We start from the raw sequence: 18,119 nt of genomic DNA, 5'->3' as shown, positions 1-18,119 counted from the left end.
GGCAGAAGACCACATGGAAAGTCAGTCTTAACTCTTTGACTGCCAGAGTATTTTCATAAAGTACTCCCCCAGTGCCAGCGATTTTCGTGTTTTTTTTTTGTTATTTTGTAATTTAATTTTCATATAGTTTGTCTGTCGGCGTTTTAAACACATACGACAGATCGACCAGCAGAGAGCAGTATATTGACACCTCGATGACTCGCTGACTCGCTCGACCCCCCCCCCCCCCCCCAAACAGGACCAAACAGTCCGTACGTCATAAACCGGATGTGACGTTTTCGACAATCGCTGATCAGGCTAAATGACGATGTGATACACGACTACGATGACTGATCGTCACCCAGACTAAAGAGAATAGAAGTGGACCTCTCCGTTAGTTTTTTATACCGTGTGAAAAACCGTGTTTTTCCATATTCTGGCCGAAAATGACCGGGGAAAAAAATGAGAACCGTAAACGGAATCTGCGTCATGAAACCCAGTGAGTCTGAAGGAATCAGGAAGCGAAAGTGATGATGAAAAATAAACAGAGCAGCGCGATCACAGATTAAACAATGAAAAAGCTAAACGCGCGTCTAACGCGTCGACGGCCAACCGGACAAACTAGCAATTGACGCGTTATCGAGTCAACGGCAGTCAAAGAGTTAAAGATCAGATTTAACACATTGAGTGCCAAATACGAGAGTGCCAAATTTTAATTATTTTTATTTTATTTTAATTTTTTTCACAAGGGGTGCTCCAACGCAACTTAGGAACGATCCTAGGTCCCTGTAAAATGGAATGGACGGATGTGACGTTCCAATGATAGGATCTGGAGAAAAAGGTCCATATCTCCATATATTTTTACAGTAGTGAAAACAAGCCATTTTCGACAGGCAATGGCGGATCGCATTAGAAATGTTATTGTTCCAGTCGTTAGACGGGACCCTCGGCCATCGCCCAGACACCCGTTGTTTACATCCGGGTCCACGTCGTGGAGGATTCTACAGCTCTAAAATGATCGGCGTAAACGGTAAGAAATGATGGCACTGGATGTACCCCGTTTTAAAAAACCTCTGGCACTCGATGTGTTAATAACAGTGTGGACAGTCATCAGTCCTACAGATTGTTTCCTGGTTTAGAGTGGTTTGGAGCAGCATGCATACCTGGGGATATTTGTGTTTCAGCTACAGAAGAGGATAAAGAAGTCATAGAAATGTTAGACGTACTGTTATGTTACTGTAGATGGAAATATTAAAATGTCTCCAGGACCAAAAGGAAGACAGACCTTAAAAAGGAGCACTTCACCCATTTTCAACCATATCTTCATATAATTGTTCCTCACTAATGCTCATATTAAGATGGTACTATTTCTGTCCATTCACTCTGTGTGTCTGGTCATTGGTGGGCTGCATGTGGACAGTTCAGAAACCTGCCTACCAGTGACATCATCGATGGGGAATCCAAGCAAATAGAAACCATCTTTCTGTTCCTGTAGAGTCAGTCACGCTTAACATAAACGCCATTGTTCTTGCAGCAATAACAGAATGTTAGCTCACACCCCAACCCTATTCTACACACAACACTGAGTGTTTCTGTCACTAGATCAGGACAGGCCTTACTTTTACCCCCTCTGAACCCTTTAAGACCGGGAACGCATCTGTGTCATTTTAGGTTTCTTTGGCGATTCAAAAATAGCAGATCTACAAGCTCATAGAGCGGAAGCTCATAGCTTCTGGGGGATTCTACAAATGTCTTCTAAATCCTATCAGTTCTTCTTTTTTAAACGCATGTTGCTATAATATCAGTGGTTCTCAAACTTTTTTCATGTTAAGGGCCTCCAAAATGATATGTATTTGGCCACGGACCCCCATCTCTAAATATTTTGTTCCAGGGACCCCCAGAAGCAATGATTGGAGTTCAAAATACTCAAAGATTTGCAAAAATGTTCACAATTTAAAAACAAATAGCAGATCTAGAAGTTCATAGTGCAGCACTCGATGTATATCTACTATTTTTGAACAGCCAAACAAATCTAAAATAGCACAGATGCGTTCCTGGGTTGAATGGATTTAAGCCCAAAGGATTGCCATTCAATTCCGTGGTAAAAAAAATGAACTTTCCTCCAATATTCGGACACTATGCCCCAGGTTGAAAGGGGCAAAAAAAAGCAGCAAACTTTTGGGTCATAGGTAGCACTGACCAGTTTCTGCACCCATTACTTTGAGCACTTTACAATGAAACACAAATATATTTTCTTAAGTCTCTGTCCAAGGAAGGGACAGATGGATCAACGTGCCAAAAAAACATGGCTCTCCGTCCGCTCCCGTTCTATCTCCTTGATGAAAACCTCTGCATCTCCGAAACTTTTTACAGTGGGGAAAACCAAGTCATTTTCGATGGGCGATCAATCACTCCGTAATGGGCGACTCGCGTGAGAGATGTTATTTGTTCCAGGCGTTAGCCAGGACCATCCATCGTCGTGCACGCATCCATTGTTTGCGTGTGGGTGCTCGCCGTGGAGTCCACAGCTATAAACAGCACAGCGTTACGAACGGTGAGATCTCTGGCACTCAACGTAATCTGTTTTAATAAAACGCTGCCACCCGTTGTGTTAAAAGCCTTTGTGGAGTTGTGCGCAAGTCTTTTTCTGCCAGGTTTTACCATCCCATAGTGCATTGGTTCTCAAAGTGGGGTCCGGGGACCCCCAGGGGTACTTGAGGGGGTTCCAGGGGGTCCCCAGCTAAATGATGGATAGGAACCAAATGGACACTTATGGGTCTGTAACTCTGAGAGTGTACAAATGGAACCAAATGGACCCATTAGGGTCCATTTGGTTCCATTTGTACACTCTCATAGTTAAGTTAACATTGATTTTACAATATGAATTGGGGTCCCAGGGATAGAAATACCATTAAATGGGGGTCCGTAGCCCTAATGCATGTCAAACTGAGGGTCCTTAAAATTAAAATGGTTGAGAATCACTGCTAGAGCCGTAAAAAACTTCTCTTATGGGGGTCTCTGTCTTATCTTTTCAAATGGGGGTCCGCGGGCTAATAAGTGTCAATTTGGGGGTCCTTGACATGAAAAGGTTTGAGAACCACTGCCCTAGTGAACATTAGTGAAGACCCATAATATGGAGACGAGGTTGAAAAAAGGGCAAAATATTCCCTCAACCATTAATAATTAATGACAGCATGCAGAATGTTCATAAACAGTGAAATATAGCCGATCTTGTGAGCTGGCAGATCGCCATTTGTCGCACAATGACGTACATACACCGTAGGGCGTACTAGGAAGAGGTTAATAAACATGCAGCGTGTTAATAAATAAGACCTTATTGTCTTATTAGCAGTGACACCAACATACCTCTTCATGCTCAACATCAGCCTCCAAACCCATCCGTTTGGAAGCTGTTTCTGGGGCCTGAGGTATGAGAGGTACAAAACCATTTAGATTGACCTTTTGGCCTTATGGCGGGGGTCACACACACTGTGCAATCAATGCAATCAACACCCAACGAGGGGTTCGGCCGCTCTCTTTGCACCATGTCTGTGAAACATGACATTTACCAAAACATGCAAATATCCAGATGATAGAGAATCCTAGGTCTGGCTGGACAGAGGGCAGTGGGGCCGGTTTAATTAACCAATTAAGACCTGGAACGCATCTGTGTCACTTTTTGATTTGAACTAAAAAGCATTATTTTACACTTTCGCTATTCAAAAATAGCAGATATACAAGCTCATAGCGCGGCACCGAGTGCCGCGCTACGAGCTTGTAGATCTGCTATTTTTGAAAAATCTTGAAAATGTGTGCAAATCTTTGAAAATATATTGTTTAAAGCGAACATTTTTAACTCAAATCTTTGCTTCTGGGGGTCCCTGGAACAAAATGTTTTGTGATGGGGGTTGGTGGCCAAATAAATATAATTTTGGGGGTCCTTGACATGAAAAAGTTTGAACACCACTGATATAGAAACATCATTTTTTTCAGAATACTGTTGGGATTTAGAAGACATTTATAGAATCGGCTTCAGGTCTTAATGGGTTAAAAGACACTGTGTCCCCCCATGATTCAGTCCAGTCAAAAAATATATATATTAGGAAAAGAAAATGTGAAAAAAATCGATAGAAATCAGTCCAGTCCCCCGCACCCCGCGACCACCGCGAGGTGCGGGGGACCCAGGCTGGGTCTCCCCACCGTGGGGGGAGACTATATTATTGTATAGTTAATTAAACAGAGAGGTCTATTTGGTTACAGCTGACTTTTGGGATGAAGAAAAAAGAAAAAGAAAAAACCTCTGACATCTACACTTCATGGAGGACATTTTTTGTACCGAAATAACCGATGTTATTTCGGTACAAATGCGACGCGTTGTGAGCTTGTAGATCTGCTATTTACAAATATCCTGGGTACAAAATAAAGCTAAAGTGGTTAATGTGTGTTTTATAAAGTAATAATGTATATCTGCAAAGTAACTAAAGTTTTCAAATAATTGTAGTGGAGTAAAAGTACAATATTTGCCTCAGTGGAGTAGAAGTAAAAGTACAGAAAATTGGAAATACTCCAGTAAAGTCAAAGTATCTCAAAATTGTACTTAAGTACAGCACTTGAGTAAATGTACTTAGTTACTTTACACCACTGGTGCCTGCCTGCACACTGGATCATTCTGCCATGGGTATTTATAGAGACAGTGAGGCCTGGTCCACATGTACATGAGGTATTTTTAAAAAGCCTGTTTTCTCCTCCTTCTTTGAAAAAACAATGTGTGTGTGTGTGTGTGTCCACACAACCACACAATGTGTGTGTGTGTACACAACCACTGTTATAAAAGAATCTCCAACCGAATGAAGACACAAAAACGCTGTTTTTGGAACCCATTTTTTCACCCAGTGCCAATTGCCTAAGCTTGTAATCCTGGGCGCTACTCTCCCTCTGCCAGCTTGGGGAGAGCCCAGAACTGAGCTCATGCTTCCTTCAATGCATGAGGAGACTATAGTGAGCAGGCCGCTTCTTTTCACCTTCAAAGATTTCCACTCTAGAAGGGGTTTCACTTTCTCACGTTTTCAACCCCCGAAAACGCTGCTGCCGTCTAAACCAGTGGTTCTCAATGCGTGGTCCGGGGACCACCAGTGGTCCTTGAGGGGGTTCCAGGTGGTCCTCAGCTAAATGATGGAGAGTTGGTAACCAAATGGACCCTTATTAGATCTTTAACTCTCCATTTGGTTTCATTTTACGCTCTCAAGAGTTACATCATTGTTAAACATCTGCATGTCTTAATGAAAGAATTGTTATTTTGATCAATGTTTGCCTGTTATCTCTCCTATGGTACCAACATCAGTACAGCATGGAATTGAACAAAATACAAAATATTAGAAGTTTTGGAGAGTCTAAATCTCATCAAACGGTGGTTCCGTGGCTCAAATGCCCAATAAATAATACACCTTTATATGAAAAGGGTTGAAAACCACTGCTCTGAACGGAACGCACATCTGATATTTTATTTTGCCGTTGTCGTCTAAACGGGGCCTGACTCACCAGGAGGGTGGTCCCGGGGGCCACATGCGGCCCCCACCTTCACTTAATACGACCCTTAGGTTAACATCAGAATAGTGATATATTATTGATTTCAGCTGTTACGATTCTAAACATGCAAACATGACCCGCTTTAGTTACTTCAGTCTATATTATAGTAATCTGAGTTCCCAGAAGTTTTCGCCAGCTCTGGCGAGGAACTTCTGGGCCACAGCCCTGGTATTTGTGGGCGGGATGTACGTCACGCTCTGAATCTGAGCGGACACGCCTCTTACCGGTCTGAGAGCTGTGCAACTCGTCTAAAAAGTCCGACGAGAGGCAAACAGCAGTACACAACAATGGCGGCCGAAATTTATCAAGGGGAAATTGCTTCCCGTCGATCCTATTTAGATGCATCACCCACTGCATGTGGATCCCGCCCCCTTTTCTTCATTGGCTGTTGATTTGAATCACAACGCAGTGGCCGCGCCCCTGCTGTCCAAGCTCCGACGCTAACCCTCCCAGACTAATATTATAGTAGTATAGTAGCTTAATGACTAGTATAAAAATTCTATTGTCTTTTTTATGTCCAATGTGTTTGTATTTAAGTTCATAAAGTTAACATAAGTATAACTAAATGCATTTGAAATTAAATACAAATTTTACTTTTCAGGATTCCAATAGCAAAAATAACAAAAGAAAATCTGGATTCCAACTCCAAGATCTACAATCTCAAAACGCGTCTCACTGGGACGCGTTTTGAGCTTGTAGATCGGCTAGTTTTGCTACTTTTGTGTGACATAGAATGGCCCGACAGTATTATGCAATGTGTCCCTCTGGAGTGAGTGTGGAAATATATAGTGGCCCTCTGCATCACCACAGTTGCATCACCCCTGATCTAACTAACTCACCAGGAGGGTGGTCCCACTCTGGAACAGGTTGTAAGGGTAGAGGGTCTATAACTCTAACTCATTGGTTCTCAAAGTGGGGTCCGAGGACCCCCAGGGGTACTTGAGGGGGTTCCAGGGGGTCCCCAGCTAAATGATGGACAGGAACCAAATGGACCCTTATGGGTCTGTAACTCTGAGAGTGTACAAATGGAACCAAATGGACCCTAACCATTTGGTTCCATTTGTACACTCTCAGAGTTAAATTAACATTGATTTTACAATATAAATTGGGGTCCCAGAGACATACATGCCATTAAATGGGGGTCTGTAGCCTAATGCATGTCAAACTGGGGGTCCTTGAAATTAAAATGGTTGAAAATCACTGCTAGAGAGCCGTACAAATCTTCTATTATGGGGGGTCCCTGGCTTATCTTTTCAAAAGGGGGTCCGCGGGCTAATAAGTGTCTATTTGGGGGTCCTTGGCACGAAAAAGTTTGAGAACCACTGCTCTAACTCACCAGCAGGGTGGTCCCACTCTGGAACAGGTTGTAGGGGTAGAGGGTCTATAACTCTAACTCACCAGGAGGGTGGTCCCACTCTGGAACAGGTTGTAGGGGTAGAGGATCTATAACTCTAACTCACCAGGAGGGTGGTCCCACTCTGGAACAGGTTGTAGGGGTAGAGGGTCTATAACTCTAACTCACCAGGAGGGTGGTCCCACTCTGGAACAGGTTGTAGGGGTAGAGGATCTATAACTCTAACTCACCAGGAGGGTGGTCCCACTCTGGAACAGGTTGTAGGGGTAGAGGGTCTATAACTCTAACTCACCAGGAGGGTGGTCCCACTCTGGAACAGGTTGTAGGGGTAGAGGGTCTATAACTCTAACTCACCAGGAGGGTGGTCCCACTCTGGAACAGGTTGTAGGGGTAGAGGGTCTATAACTCTAACTCACCAGCAGGGTGGTCCCACTCTGGAACAGGTTGTAGGGGTAGAGGGTCTATAACTCTAACTCACCAGGAGGGTGGTCCCACTCTGGAACAGGTTGTAGGGGTAGAGGGTCTATAACTCTAACTCACCAGCAGGGTGGTCCCACTCTGGAACAGGTTGTAGGGGTAGAGGATCTTCTGGTAGTGAGCACGCAGGTGGGAGCCGATGGCCTTGCCCGGAGCGAAGCCCATGGTGATGGCGATCCTGGTCCATCGCCTCTCGTGGCAGACCAGGTCGAACCCGCCCTCGTCTGCGACCAGCTGCAGACCAAAACAATTTACACTTCAGGGCACAGGGGTCTAAAACAGGGGGTCCTCAGAGCAGTGTGGATTTCGTCGACTAAAACTATGACGAAAAATGTCCGTCGACTACCTTTTTTCACTGACGAAAACTAAATATAAACTAAATAAAAATTAAGCTACGATGACTAAAACTAAGACTAAATATATTGATAATTTCATCAACAAATAAAAACTAGACTACAATGTTAGTGAGGGATCTAGTGGAGAAGAGATCCAGTAGAACTAAAAGACGAGTCATTTTATGTTTGGTTGCGCTCGGGTGCTGCGCTCTGAAAATAGCAGATCTACAAGCTCACAACGCGTCGCGCTGCGACGCGTTGTGAGCTTGTAGATCTGCTATTTTCAGCATGCATCCAAGTGTAAAATAACCCATTACAACGCCATCAAGGCACCGCCAAAATACATACGACTAAATCTACAGTTGATTTAGTAGACTATAATTGTATTATATATAGTCGACTAAAACTAGACATAAACCAAAACATTTCACATGACTAAATTATAACTAAAACTAAACAGAATTTGTTTCAAAAGACTAAATGACTTAAAACTGAATCCAAATAAGTCTTTGTGTGATAGGATCATTATTTTACATGAACCACTTGATCACAGGTAAACCAAGATATCAAAACATTGATAATCTGTACAGTGAAACTATACAAACTATAGCAGAGGTAGGCAACCTTGGGCACGGGGGATGGTGATCACTGGCACACTGGCATAAGTGTGAGAGATTCAGTGAGATAATTCAGTGACATCCTGCACATAACTCTACATTCAAACTGAAGTCAAAGTAAATATATATATATATATATATATATAAAAAAGGTTGTTATGTGCTGTATTTGGACAATCAAAATCTGTTGGAAATATTTTATGTTGATGTGGTTTCATAATTAAACTCTTGAAATTATTATTTCTAATGATTTTCAAAACATTTCAGGAAAAAAAACATTTAAAAAATAAAATAAAAGAAGTCAAACAATTTTCAAAAGATTCCATACATAAAAATATCCTAAAAACTTTTCAGAAGTAGTGAAAATAGCCGAACTCAAGCTTATCGCATCGCGTTGTGAGCTTGTAGATCAGCTATTTTCACTAGTTTGGTCCCAGGGAGACATGAGCTAAAAGGTTTGGGAAACACTTGGGACGTGCGACAAGTAAAACATGTTGGTGTTGAGCATTAAATACTGACCTTATTTAGCTTATACAGATCATTAAATACTGACCTTATTTAACTTATACAGATCCAGAATCTTCCTCTCCACGAAGGGGATCTTCAGCGCACAACCTTGCAGATCCCAGAACTTGGCGATCTGGTCCAGAAAGTTGAGTTTGACTCTGGTCTGGGCCTGAGAAACGACAACAACACAAGACACACGTTCCAGTAAATGACATAAACAGCATTATTTGATATCTACAAGCTCACAACGCGTCGCATCGCGACGCGTTGTGAGCTTGTAGATCTGCTATTTTCGAACATTTTAGTACTTTTACTTTTGGTACTTTAAGTACATTTTGATACCAATACGTTTATACTTTTACTCAAGTAAATTTTGAATTCCAGACTTTTACTTGTGACAGAGTACTTCTACATTGCAGTATCGATACTTTTACTTAAGTAAAACATTTGAGTACTCTTTCCAACCACTGAGGGTTAAAAGTACAGCAGAGCCCCTCCCTTTGCTACAGGTGAAATTCAAGGTGCTGCCTTTTGCATTCGTCTCATTCCGTCGCTATGAAAACAAGCTCAGAACCTGTTCGGTACTGTACATACATACGCAAATGTGTCGTTTCTACTGCATAATATAATCATTCATTATGCGAGAGACCGTTTTCACGTGCCCTCCTTGGCAGCAGTAAAAGTTCTGGTATTGCCTGATAAGCGACCGTTTTCTTTTGTTTGTTTTCTAACGGTCTAGTACGTTATATATAACCGCGCGAGAGGCGACTGTAAGCACGCGAGATTGTTTAATCCATGGAAAGAACAGAGGATAAGCGAACGGTTTTCTCGTTTCTTTTTTTTTTCTCTCTCTTTCTAAATCGTTCATTATCACGGGGACGCGGTTAACGGGTGGAGTTGAGAATCTCTTGTCCACAACGACATATCTTCAAAAGTCAACATCGCCCGTTTTCTTTTTCAAACGGCCACTTATTAAATCAGATTAGAGACAGCTGTGACTTTCTCTTTTCTCTCTCTCTCACCCAACCTCTCCCTATGAACGAAGCTTATTTGATCCACGCTGCGCATCTGTCATTTTTAGATTTATTTGGCTATTCCAAAACAGCAGATATACAAGCTCGTAGATCTGCTAGTTTTGATAAAGAATGTGTGCAAATCTTTGAATACATATATTTTTTAAAGCGAACATTTTTAACTCAAATCTTTGCATCTGGGGATTCTACAAAATGTATTCTAAATTCTATTTTTTTGCTATGATATAGTGGTTCTCAAACTTTTTCATGTCAAGGACCACCCAAAATTATATGTATTTGGCCGCGGAACCCCATCTCAAAATATTTTGTTCCAGGGACCCCCAGATGCAAAGATTTGAGTTACAAATGTTACATATTAAAAAAAAATATATATATATATATATTCAAAGATTTGCACAAAATTGGCATGATTTTTCAAAAATAGCAGATCTACAAGCTCATAGCGCGGCAAGTGCCACGCTATGAGCTTGTAGATCTGCTATTTTTGAATAGCCAAAGAAATCTAACAATGACACAGATGCGTTCCCGGTCTTAATGGGTTAACTTACATCTTAGGAAAAGCCATCTTCATGTAACATATGATACGTTTCACCGTTCCTTATGATGAGCAGTGCTATAGAGGGAGCAATATTATTAATATTATATTATTGCTCTATGGCACTGCTCAATATTTAATGTCGCATAATATAAGAACTGTGTTCCAAAAATAAATAAAGGCTCCCGGTGGTTTGACTCATATGGATATAGCAACTGACGGTGAGAAATCACTAACGTTACCGCCACAGAATTCATTACATTTTTCTCCAGAAACAGACTGTATCAAATATAAGTGACTGACTATCATAAACCAGGGGTCTTCAACAGGGGGTCCGGGACCCCTAGGGGGTCCGCAGAGCTACTATAGTGGGTCCGCCAAATCTTTGTGTGATAGGATTTGTTTTTTTACATTAACCACTTGAACCCTAGAATTCCTTTTCTGAGGGGAACATTAGCCGAAAATAGCAGATCTACAAGCTCTCAACGCCTCGCGCTGCGAGGCGTTGAGAGCTTGTAGATCGGCTATTTTTGGCAAAGAGGCTATATTTGTAGGGGGGAAAAATAGCAGACTAAGTAAAAAAAAACACGTTCATCTAAAACACAATTTTATACAATATAGAGTAGGGGGTCCCTGCTTCATCTCTCTCTCAGCTAGGGGGTCCTTGGCCTGAAAACGTTGAAGACCCCTGTCATAAACGATACAGAACCTCCTCCCTGACAATATCGCAGAGACAGTTTGTTTATTTTTGGACCACAATTCTTATATGAGACGATTCTATGATGACCCAATGTTATTCTCCATAGAGACATTACTTTACGACCCAGGGGATGAACGAGTGACGTTCATTTAGATCGGCTGTAGATCGGTAGATCGGCTATCTACATAGCCGATCTACAAGCTTGAGCTTGTAGATCGGCTATTTTTGCTACTTTTGTGAGACAAAGAATGGCGAAGCACGGCATTCATTTACGAAAGAATACGGAGATAAGAGGTGTGTGCCTGACAGTATATGTAATGTGTTCCTCTGGAGTGAAATGTATAGTGGTCCTCTACATCATCAAAGTTGCATCACCCCTGGATTAGAAGGACAAATTGTACCAATGAAAACATGTTTTAACCCATTAAGACCTGAGGCCGATTCTACAAAATGTCTTCTAAATCAATAGTTCTCACACTTTCAAGCGCTTACAAGCTGTGAGCTTGTATATCTGCTATTTTTTGAATAGCCAAAGCAAAAACTAAAAAAATTACACAGATGCTGTCCTGGTTTTAATGGGTTAAAGTAGATGGCTTAATTATTTTACACTTTGGCTATTTTTGAGAAATCGTGAAAATTTGTGTAAATCTTTGAATATATATATATTTTTAACGAGCATTTGTAACTCAAATCGTTGCTTCTGGGGGTCCCTGGAACAAAATATTTTGAGATGGGGGTCTGCGGCCAAATACATATAGTTTTGGGGGTCCTTGACATGAAAAAGATTGAGAACCACTGATATAGAAACATACGTTTTTCAGAAAACTGTTGGGATTTAGGAGACATGTAGAATCGGCTTTAGGTCTTAATGGGTTAATGAAAAGCATAAAGTGAACTCACCTCCAACTCATTGAGCCTCTGGATGCGTGGGACAAAGTGAAGCTTATCAACGTCACAGGCAAACGGAGGCTGCCAGCCCTGAGACACACACAGAAAACACTGTTAAACCCTATAGGTGTCCCCCAGGGCTCTACACTTGGCCCCCTCTGATATCCTCTCTGTCTGTCGGGTAGAAACCTCACGTGACCCCAAAGTGTTTCTGGGACAGTTTGGGGTCAAATTGGGTCATTTGAAACAGGATTCAAATGACCCCATGACCCCAATCCTTCACCCTATGAGCCCTGTTTGTAGCCACACACACACACACACACACACACACACACACACACACACACACACACACACACACACACACACACACACACACACACACACACACACACACACACACACACACACACACACACACACACACACACACACACACACACACACACACACACGGCTCTTTCTCCGTTAGAATAATCACCATAACATTCATAATGTCTTGGCGATCATTGTTCTACAAACTGCTTCTTTGATGCGTTTTCTGTGTCTCGTCTTTACCTCATACCTTTATGGACCCCCCCCCCCCCCGTCTTTACCTTATACCTTTATGTACCCCCCCCCCATCTTTACCTTATACCTTTATGGACCCCCCCCCCGTCTTTACCTTATACCTTCATGGACCCCCCCACCACAGTTTTTACTGTACTGCCAGCTGTACTGTTTCAAACTGCTAATAAGGTATTCAATCAATCAAGCGATCGATCAATCAATGGGTCTGTCCCTATTTTGGGCAAGTCACTATAGAAGAAAAGCTTCAAGAATTGCCGATCTACAAGCTCTCACAGATCTACAAGCTCACACAGATCTACAAGCTCACACAGATCTACAAGCTCACACAGATCTACACGCTCACACAGATCTACAAGCTCACACAGATCTACAAGCTCACACAGATCTACAAGCTCACAAAGCGTCACATAGGGCTTTACATGGTCAAATGATGAAGTTTTTTTGATTGATGATGGATGGTCTATATCAGTGGTTCTCAAAGTGCGGTCCAGGGACTCCAAAATGGTCCCAAATGGACCCTTCCACATTGAGATGCATTCTATCTATGAAAGGTTCACTACAAATAGAGTTTATCATTTATCATAACATGATGAGCTTGTATATCTGCCATTTTTGAATAGCGAAAGGAATCTCAAATGACAGAGATGCGTCCCGGGATTGAATAGGTTAACAGGCTATACTTTTGTTTGTCTGGACTGGAGCCATGAAGTACCCGCTAGCCACGGAGCCGACCAGAGGAAGCGCTCCTGCTCTAAATTCATTATTATTCAACCAATATTAAACAGGGCAGACTATTTGTCTTTTTTTTTCCTCTCAGAATAACGCTGTTAATACAGTTTCTAACGAGGCATGCACCTGCATATCAAAAAATATATCATAACTCTGATCATGACTGATCATGACTCACGTACAGAACAACCTGAACAAAACAAAAGAAGAGGAGGAAAACAGAAAGTGGGTCGATGAGCACGGCGTGTGTGAGCGCAAGGATGCACGTCGGGTTTATTTGATTTAATTTGTTATCATCATTTTTCTTTAAAATGGCCATACATTGATATTAAAAAGGAAGATCTTGTCAGAAGAAATTCACAACATTCATCTTTTTTTGTTTTTTGTTCCAGCCATATTTGCGAGGCAGATTAGGGTTAATGATGGCAAACAACAAGACCCCATCACATAATAAGCAAAAGGTGCATATTATCAAATTTTAAACTTTACTGTTTTAACTTACAGATCTGTAACTCTGAGAGTGTAACAAATGGAACCAAATGGACCCTTACGGGTCCATTTGGTTCCATTTGTCACACTCTCAAGAGTTAAATAAACACCGAGAATTTTACAATTTACAATTTAGGCATATAGCAGACTCTCTCTTCGACGCTCTAAATCTATAATCTGTACATTAAAACTATACACACTGGATGCCAGGTCAACAAACAAACCTGGCATCTGTCTAACTGTGTAGTTTTACTGTGTAGTTTAGTCTAGGGTCCCAGGGATTATACAAGATTATATGAAATGGGGGGGGGGGGGGGGGGTCCATCCATGGCCTAATAATGCAAATCAATCCAGGGGTCCAAAGAGGACCTGAGAACAAGTGCTCTACCACCAGCCAACATCCCCCACTGACTGACTGACTGACACACAAAATGGCCAGATGGAGGCTCAGTCAACAGCCCTGCAAACCACAAAGACAACATGGAGGACAACACCCAGAACACTGACTCTCTCTCACACACACACGCACGCACGCACACACACACACACACACACGCACGCACGCACGCACGCACGCACGCACTCACACGCACACACACACGCACACGCACACACACACACACAATACAATCATATTAGAAGAACTGCCAGGACATTGTAGTTGGTGTGTGTGTGTGTGTGTGTGTGTGTGTGTGTGTGTGTGTGTGTGTGTGTGTGTGTGTGTGTGTGTGTGTGTGTGTGTGTGTGTGTGTGTGTGTGTGTATATGGGCTACAAACTTTAAAAGTCCACAACTGTTATTACATCATAATAATAATAATAATAACAGGGGTTGTGTAAGTTGTCTCCCCACCATGAAAAAAATAGGACATTTTATCAAACCTCTTTAAAACTAAAATGTAGCATTTATACAATTATGATATTAGAGCTCAGGAGAAAAACAATACATTTGTAAATTAATACTTGGGATGGGGATGGTGGCTCATGCACGCGCACGCACGCACGCACACACACGCGCGCACACACACACACACACACACACACAGAGAGGAGTTTGACTGATCATCACCACCAGGCATATCAATGATAAATAAAGCATTGTGTTTATGTGTGAACAACAGCCAAACTATTGTCACAAATAAAAACAATAATAATCTCCAGCCATCAAACATCAAACTATAATCATATATTGTATTTATTCGACGTCCTTCCGCATAGAAACTCTAAGATAAACAGCCTCATAACAGACATTTACTCCACAGTACCACGGTGTCGCAGCTTGCCATGTTATAAAAAAAAAGAGCAGATCTACAAACTATCCACGCACACACACATCACCGCGGAGCAACGCGTCGATAGCTTGTAGATCTGCTCTTTTTCGGGCAAACGACGGCGACACCTCGAGGCCGGGAGTACAAAGTGACAGGTTTCAGCTCGAGCTTTGCTGCTAAGCTGCTAATGTTAGCATCATGCTAGGCGAGCTGAGCTCCTCCTCCAGCCAGCCTTCAATGGACTGTCCTGAGCTGAGCATGATGCTAGGCTAACGTTAGCATCGTGCTAGGCTAGCTCCTCCAACCTTCAATGGACATGATGCTAAGCTAGCGCTAGCATCGCGCTAGGCTAGGCTAGCTCCCCCAGCCTTCAATGTACTACTGCCCCGAGATAGCATGATGCTAAGCTAACGTTAGCATCGTGCTAGGCTAGCTCCACCAGCCGTCGTCAATGGACAGGGCGCTAAGCTTAACGTTAGCGTCGTGCTAAGTTAACGTTAGCATCGCGCTTGGGCTATAGCCATGGCTCCTCCAGCCAGCCTTCCAATGGACTGCCCTGCCAGAGCTGCTAAGTAGCATGATGCTAAGCTAACGTTAGCATCGCGGCTAGGCTAAGCTCCTCCACCGGAGGAGTTTAGCCTAGCGCGATGCTAACGTTAGCTTAGCATCCTGCTAGCAGCCTTCAATGGACCGACAGGACTCGGGGCTTCGTTGTGTTGTTTACGTTTTGTTGACAAACAAACGACAATAAAAAACAACAACAACGTGTTGACACTCAGCCTGTGAACAACACGAGGCTGAACTATAACACACTGTAATAATAATAATAAAACAACATAAAGAGCTTTATTATGAAACACAGCTCAGGTAGAAGAGAGAGCAGCTCATATAGTGGCACAAAGAATGGAAGCATCCATCCGCCATGTTGACTATAGATCCCTTTAAACCCTCTCTCACACACACACACACACACACACACACACACACACACACACACACACACACACACACACACACACACACAGCTCAGTGGATCCTCTCTCTCTCTATGTGGATCCTAAAACGGTCGATCCAGTGGATCCGGATCGGGACTAATAGAACCGATCGATCCTAAAAGCTGCTTTAAAGTGTGTAGGATCCAGTACTAACCGGGGGGGGTCGGACCTTACAGATGCCGGTCTTCTCCGCGATGGGTCGGATCTTCTGGATGAAGGAGAACGGGTCGCAGAATTCATCCCAGCTGGGCTCGAACACCGGGCACTCCGGCGGGGGACGGAACTCCGCGTCCCGGCCGGGATAGGGAGGCTGCTGGGGCATGGTGGAGGCTGGGGAGGGAGGAGGGGGGCCGCTCGCTGCTGGTCCGATCCGATGATCCGGGTCCGGGGTCCGAGCCGATCCGGTGCCTACCGTACCGTACCCGGGTCAGGGTTCTGGATGTGGGGGTCAGATGGTGCTGTGGATGGTGGGGAGGTTTAAATGTGTTGGTGGGGGTTTTAAAATCCTGGGTTTCTTTTCTATGGTGTGGCTTCTCGATGTGTGTTCCTCTAACACACACATAGATACACACACATAAGCCACACACACATACACGCACACACACACATCCACGCAGAGTGGAGACTGTTCCACGGCAGCTAGTGGTGCACGTCCGCTCCACAAACTAGATCTAGAGAGATCCATGGTTTGGTATCAGATTCTCCACTGATGATGGAGGAAAGAACTCTAAAGAGAAAAAAAAGAGGGGAAAAAAGAGTATCTTCCTCAGAAAAATACTTTATAAAGTGAACAATAAACAGGGTCAAACTGGTTATTTTTTGGACCATCACATCATAATGTTTTAACCAATATGAAGGAATAAGAGCATAAGACTATTGTAAGTTATTGAAAGTACTCTTCTTGGTTTTTATTGTTTCTTTTTTTAAAACTTATTTGTGTGATAATTTGGTTGATTATTTTGAGTCATCTCTCTTTAATTTTTGTCTATATTTGTTGTTGTCATATTATGTTACAGTTTGTGTTGCAACTCATTTGTTTTGGTTTCAAAATATGTTTTATAACTAATGTAGTGCCACTGTTGTTCATGTGATATGCTATATATAATACTGTTGTTCATGTGACAATAAAAAAAAAGAAAGAAAAGTGAACAATAAACACGCATCAATCTGGAAACCATTATTTTGTGGACCAACATATAGCCTACATCATCATTTTTTAACCAATATGAAGGAAATCGTATATAGGGCTCATTTGTAACCACACTTGTGAGTTATCAATCACTCATCATGCATCTTTACTAAAAGTATCAATACCACAATGCACAAATACTCTACCATTAAAATAAGTATTCCAAATGTCCCCTGAGTACAAAAGTACACAAGTATTGACATCAAAAACTCCATTATAAGTAGCCTATAGTGTACTTACAGTACCAAACATGAAAATACTCATTATGCAGAATGTCATATTATTGTATTGTAATTATTAATGCATTCATGTATCCAACACTTAATGTAAAAGCCGGTAAAGATGGGGCTTATTTGAATGACTTGCTGCTGTGTAGATTAATCTATATATGTTAATACATAGCCTACTACATACATCACTTGATATATGTTTTGTATTGATAATCCAAATATGTAAGTAACTAGTAACTAAAGCTGTCAAAAAGTAGTGGAGTAAAAAGTAATTGTTTTTTCCTAGAAGTAGGCTATAATAAAAACATGTTACTATAGTCTTAAATAACTAAACAAACATCTAACACACATTCATTGAATCTGATTCATAGACGACATAGTTATTTAAGCAGCACAATTAAAACATATGTATCCTGAAAGGTAAAGAAGTAGGTCTAGTGTTGTAATAGTGTTATTATTATCATTGTAACAAGTCCCCATTGTAGCCTGTTGTGTGTGTGTGTGTGTGTGTGTGTGTGTGTGTGTGTGTGTGTGTGTGTGTGTGTGTGTGTGTGTGTGTGTGTGTGTGTGTGTGTGTGTGTGTGTGTGTGTGTGTGTGTGTGTGTGTGTTACACTTGGCGGAGGGATACGTTCAGG

The 18,119-nt window shown here is 42.2% G+C and overlaps 1 protein-coding gene across 3 annotated transcripts in view; it reads right to left on the bottom strand.

The window, feature by feature from the left end:
• kdm5bb (lysine demethylase 5Bb) overlaps positions 1-16,660 on the bottom strand; it is a 53,461-nt gene extending 36,801 nt beyond the window's left edge. For 2 of the 3 annotated variants that reach the window (XM_084069483.1, XM_084069484.1), the window contains exons 1-5: positions 16,219-16,660; positions 12,025-12,102; positions 8,902-9,024; positions 7,460-7,630; positions 3,346-3,402 (exon numbers count right to left, since the gene is read on the bottom strand). In XM_084069483.1, the coding sequence (XP_083925609.1) occupies positions 3,346-3,402; positions 7,460-7,630; positions 8,902-9,024; positions 12,025-12,102; positions 16,219-16,386 (597 nt within the window). In that variant the 5' untranslated portion in view covers positions 16,387-16,660. The remainder of the gene's footprint in view (positions 1-3,345; positions 3,403-7,459; positions 7,631-8,901; positions 9,025-12,024; positions 12,103-16,218) is intronic. The other variant, XM_084069485.1, reaches the window with a different exon arrangement.
• Between the last annotated feature and the right edge of the window lie 1,459 nt (positions 16,661-18,119).

Source organism: Gymnoscopelus microlampas (genome assembly GCF_963454915.1).
Source record: "Gymnoscopelus microlampas genome assembly, chromosome: 10".
NCBI lineage: Eukaryota > Metazoa > Chordata > Actinopteri > Myctophiformes > Myctophidae > Gymnoscopelus > Gymnoscopelus microlampas.
This window is presented reverse-complemented; position numbering and strand designations above follow the sequence as displayed.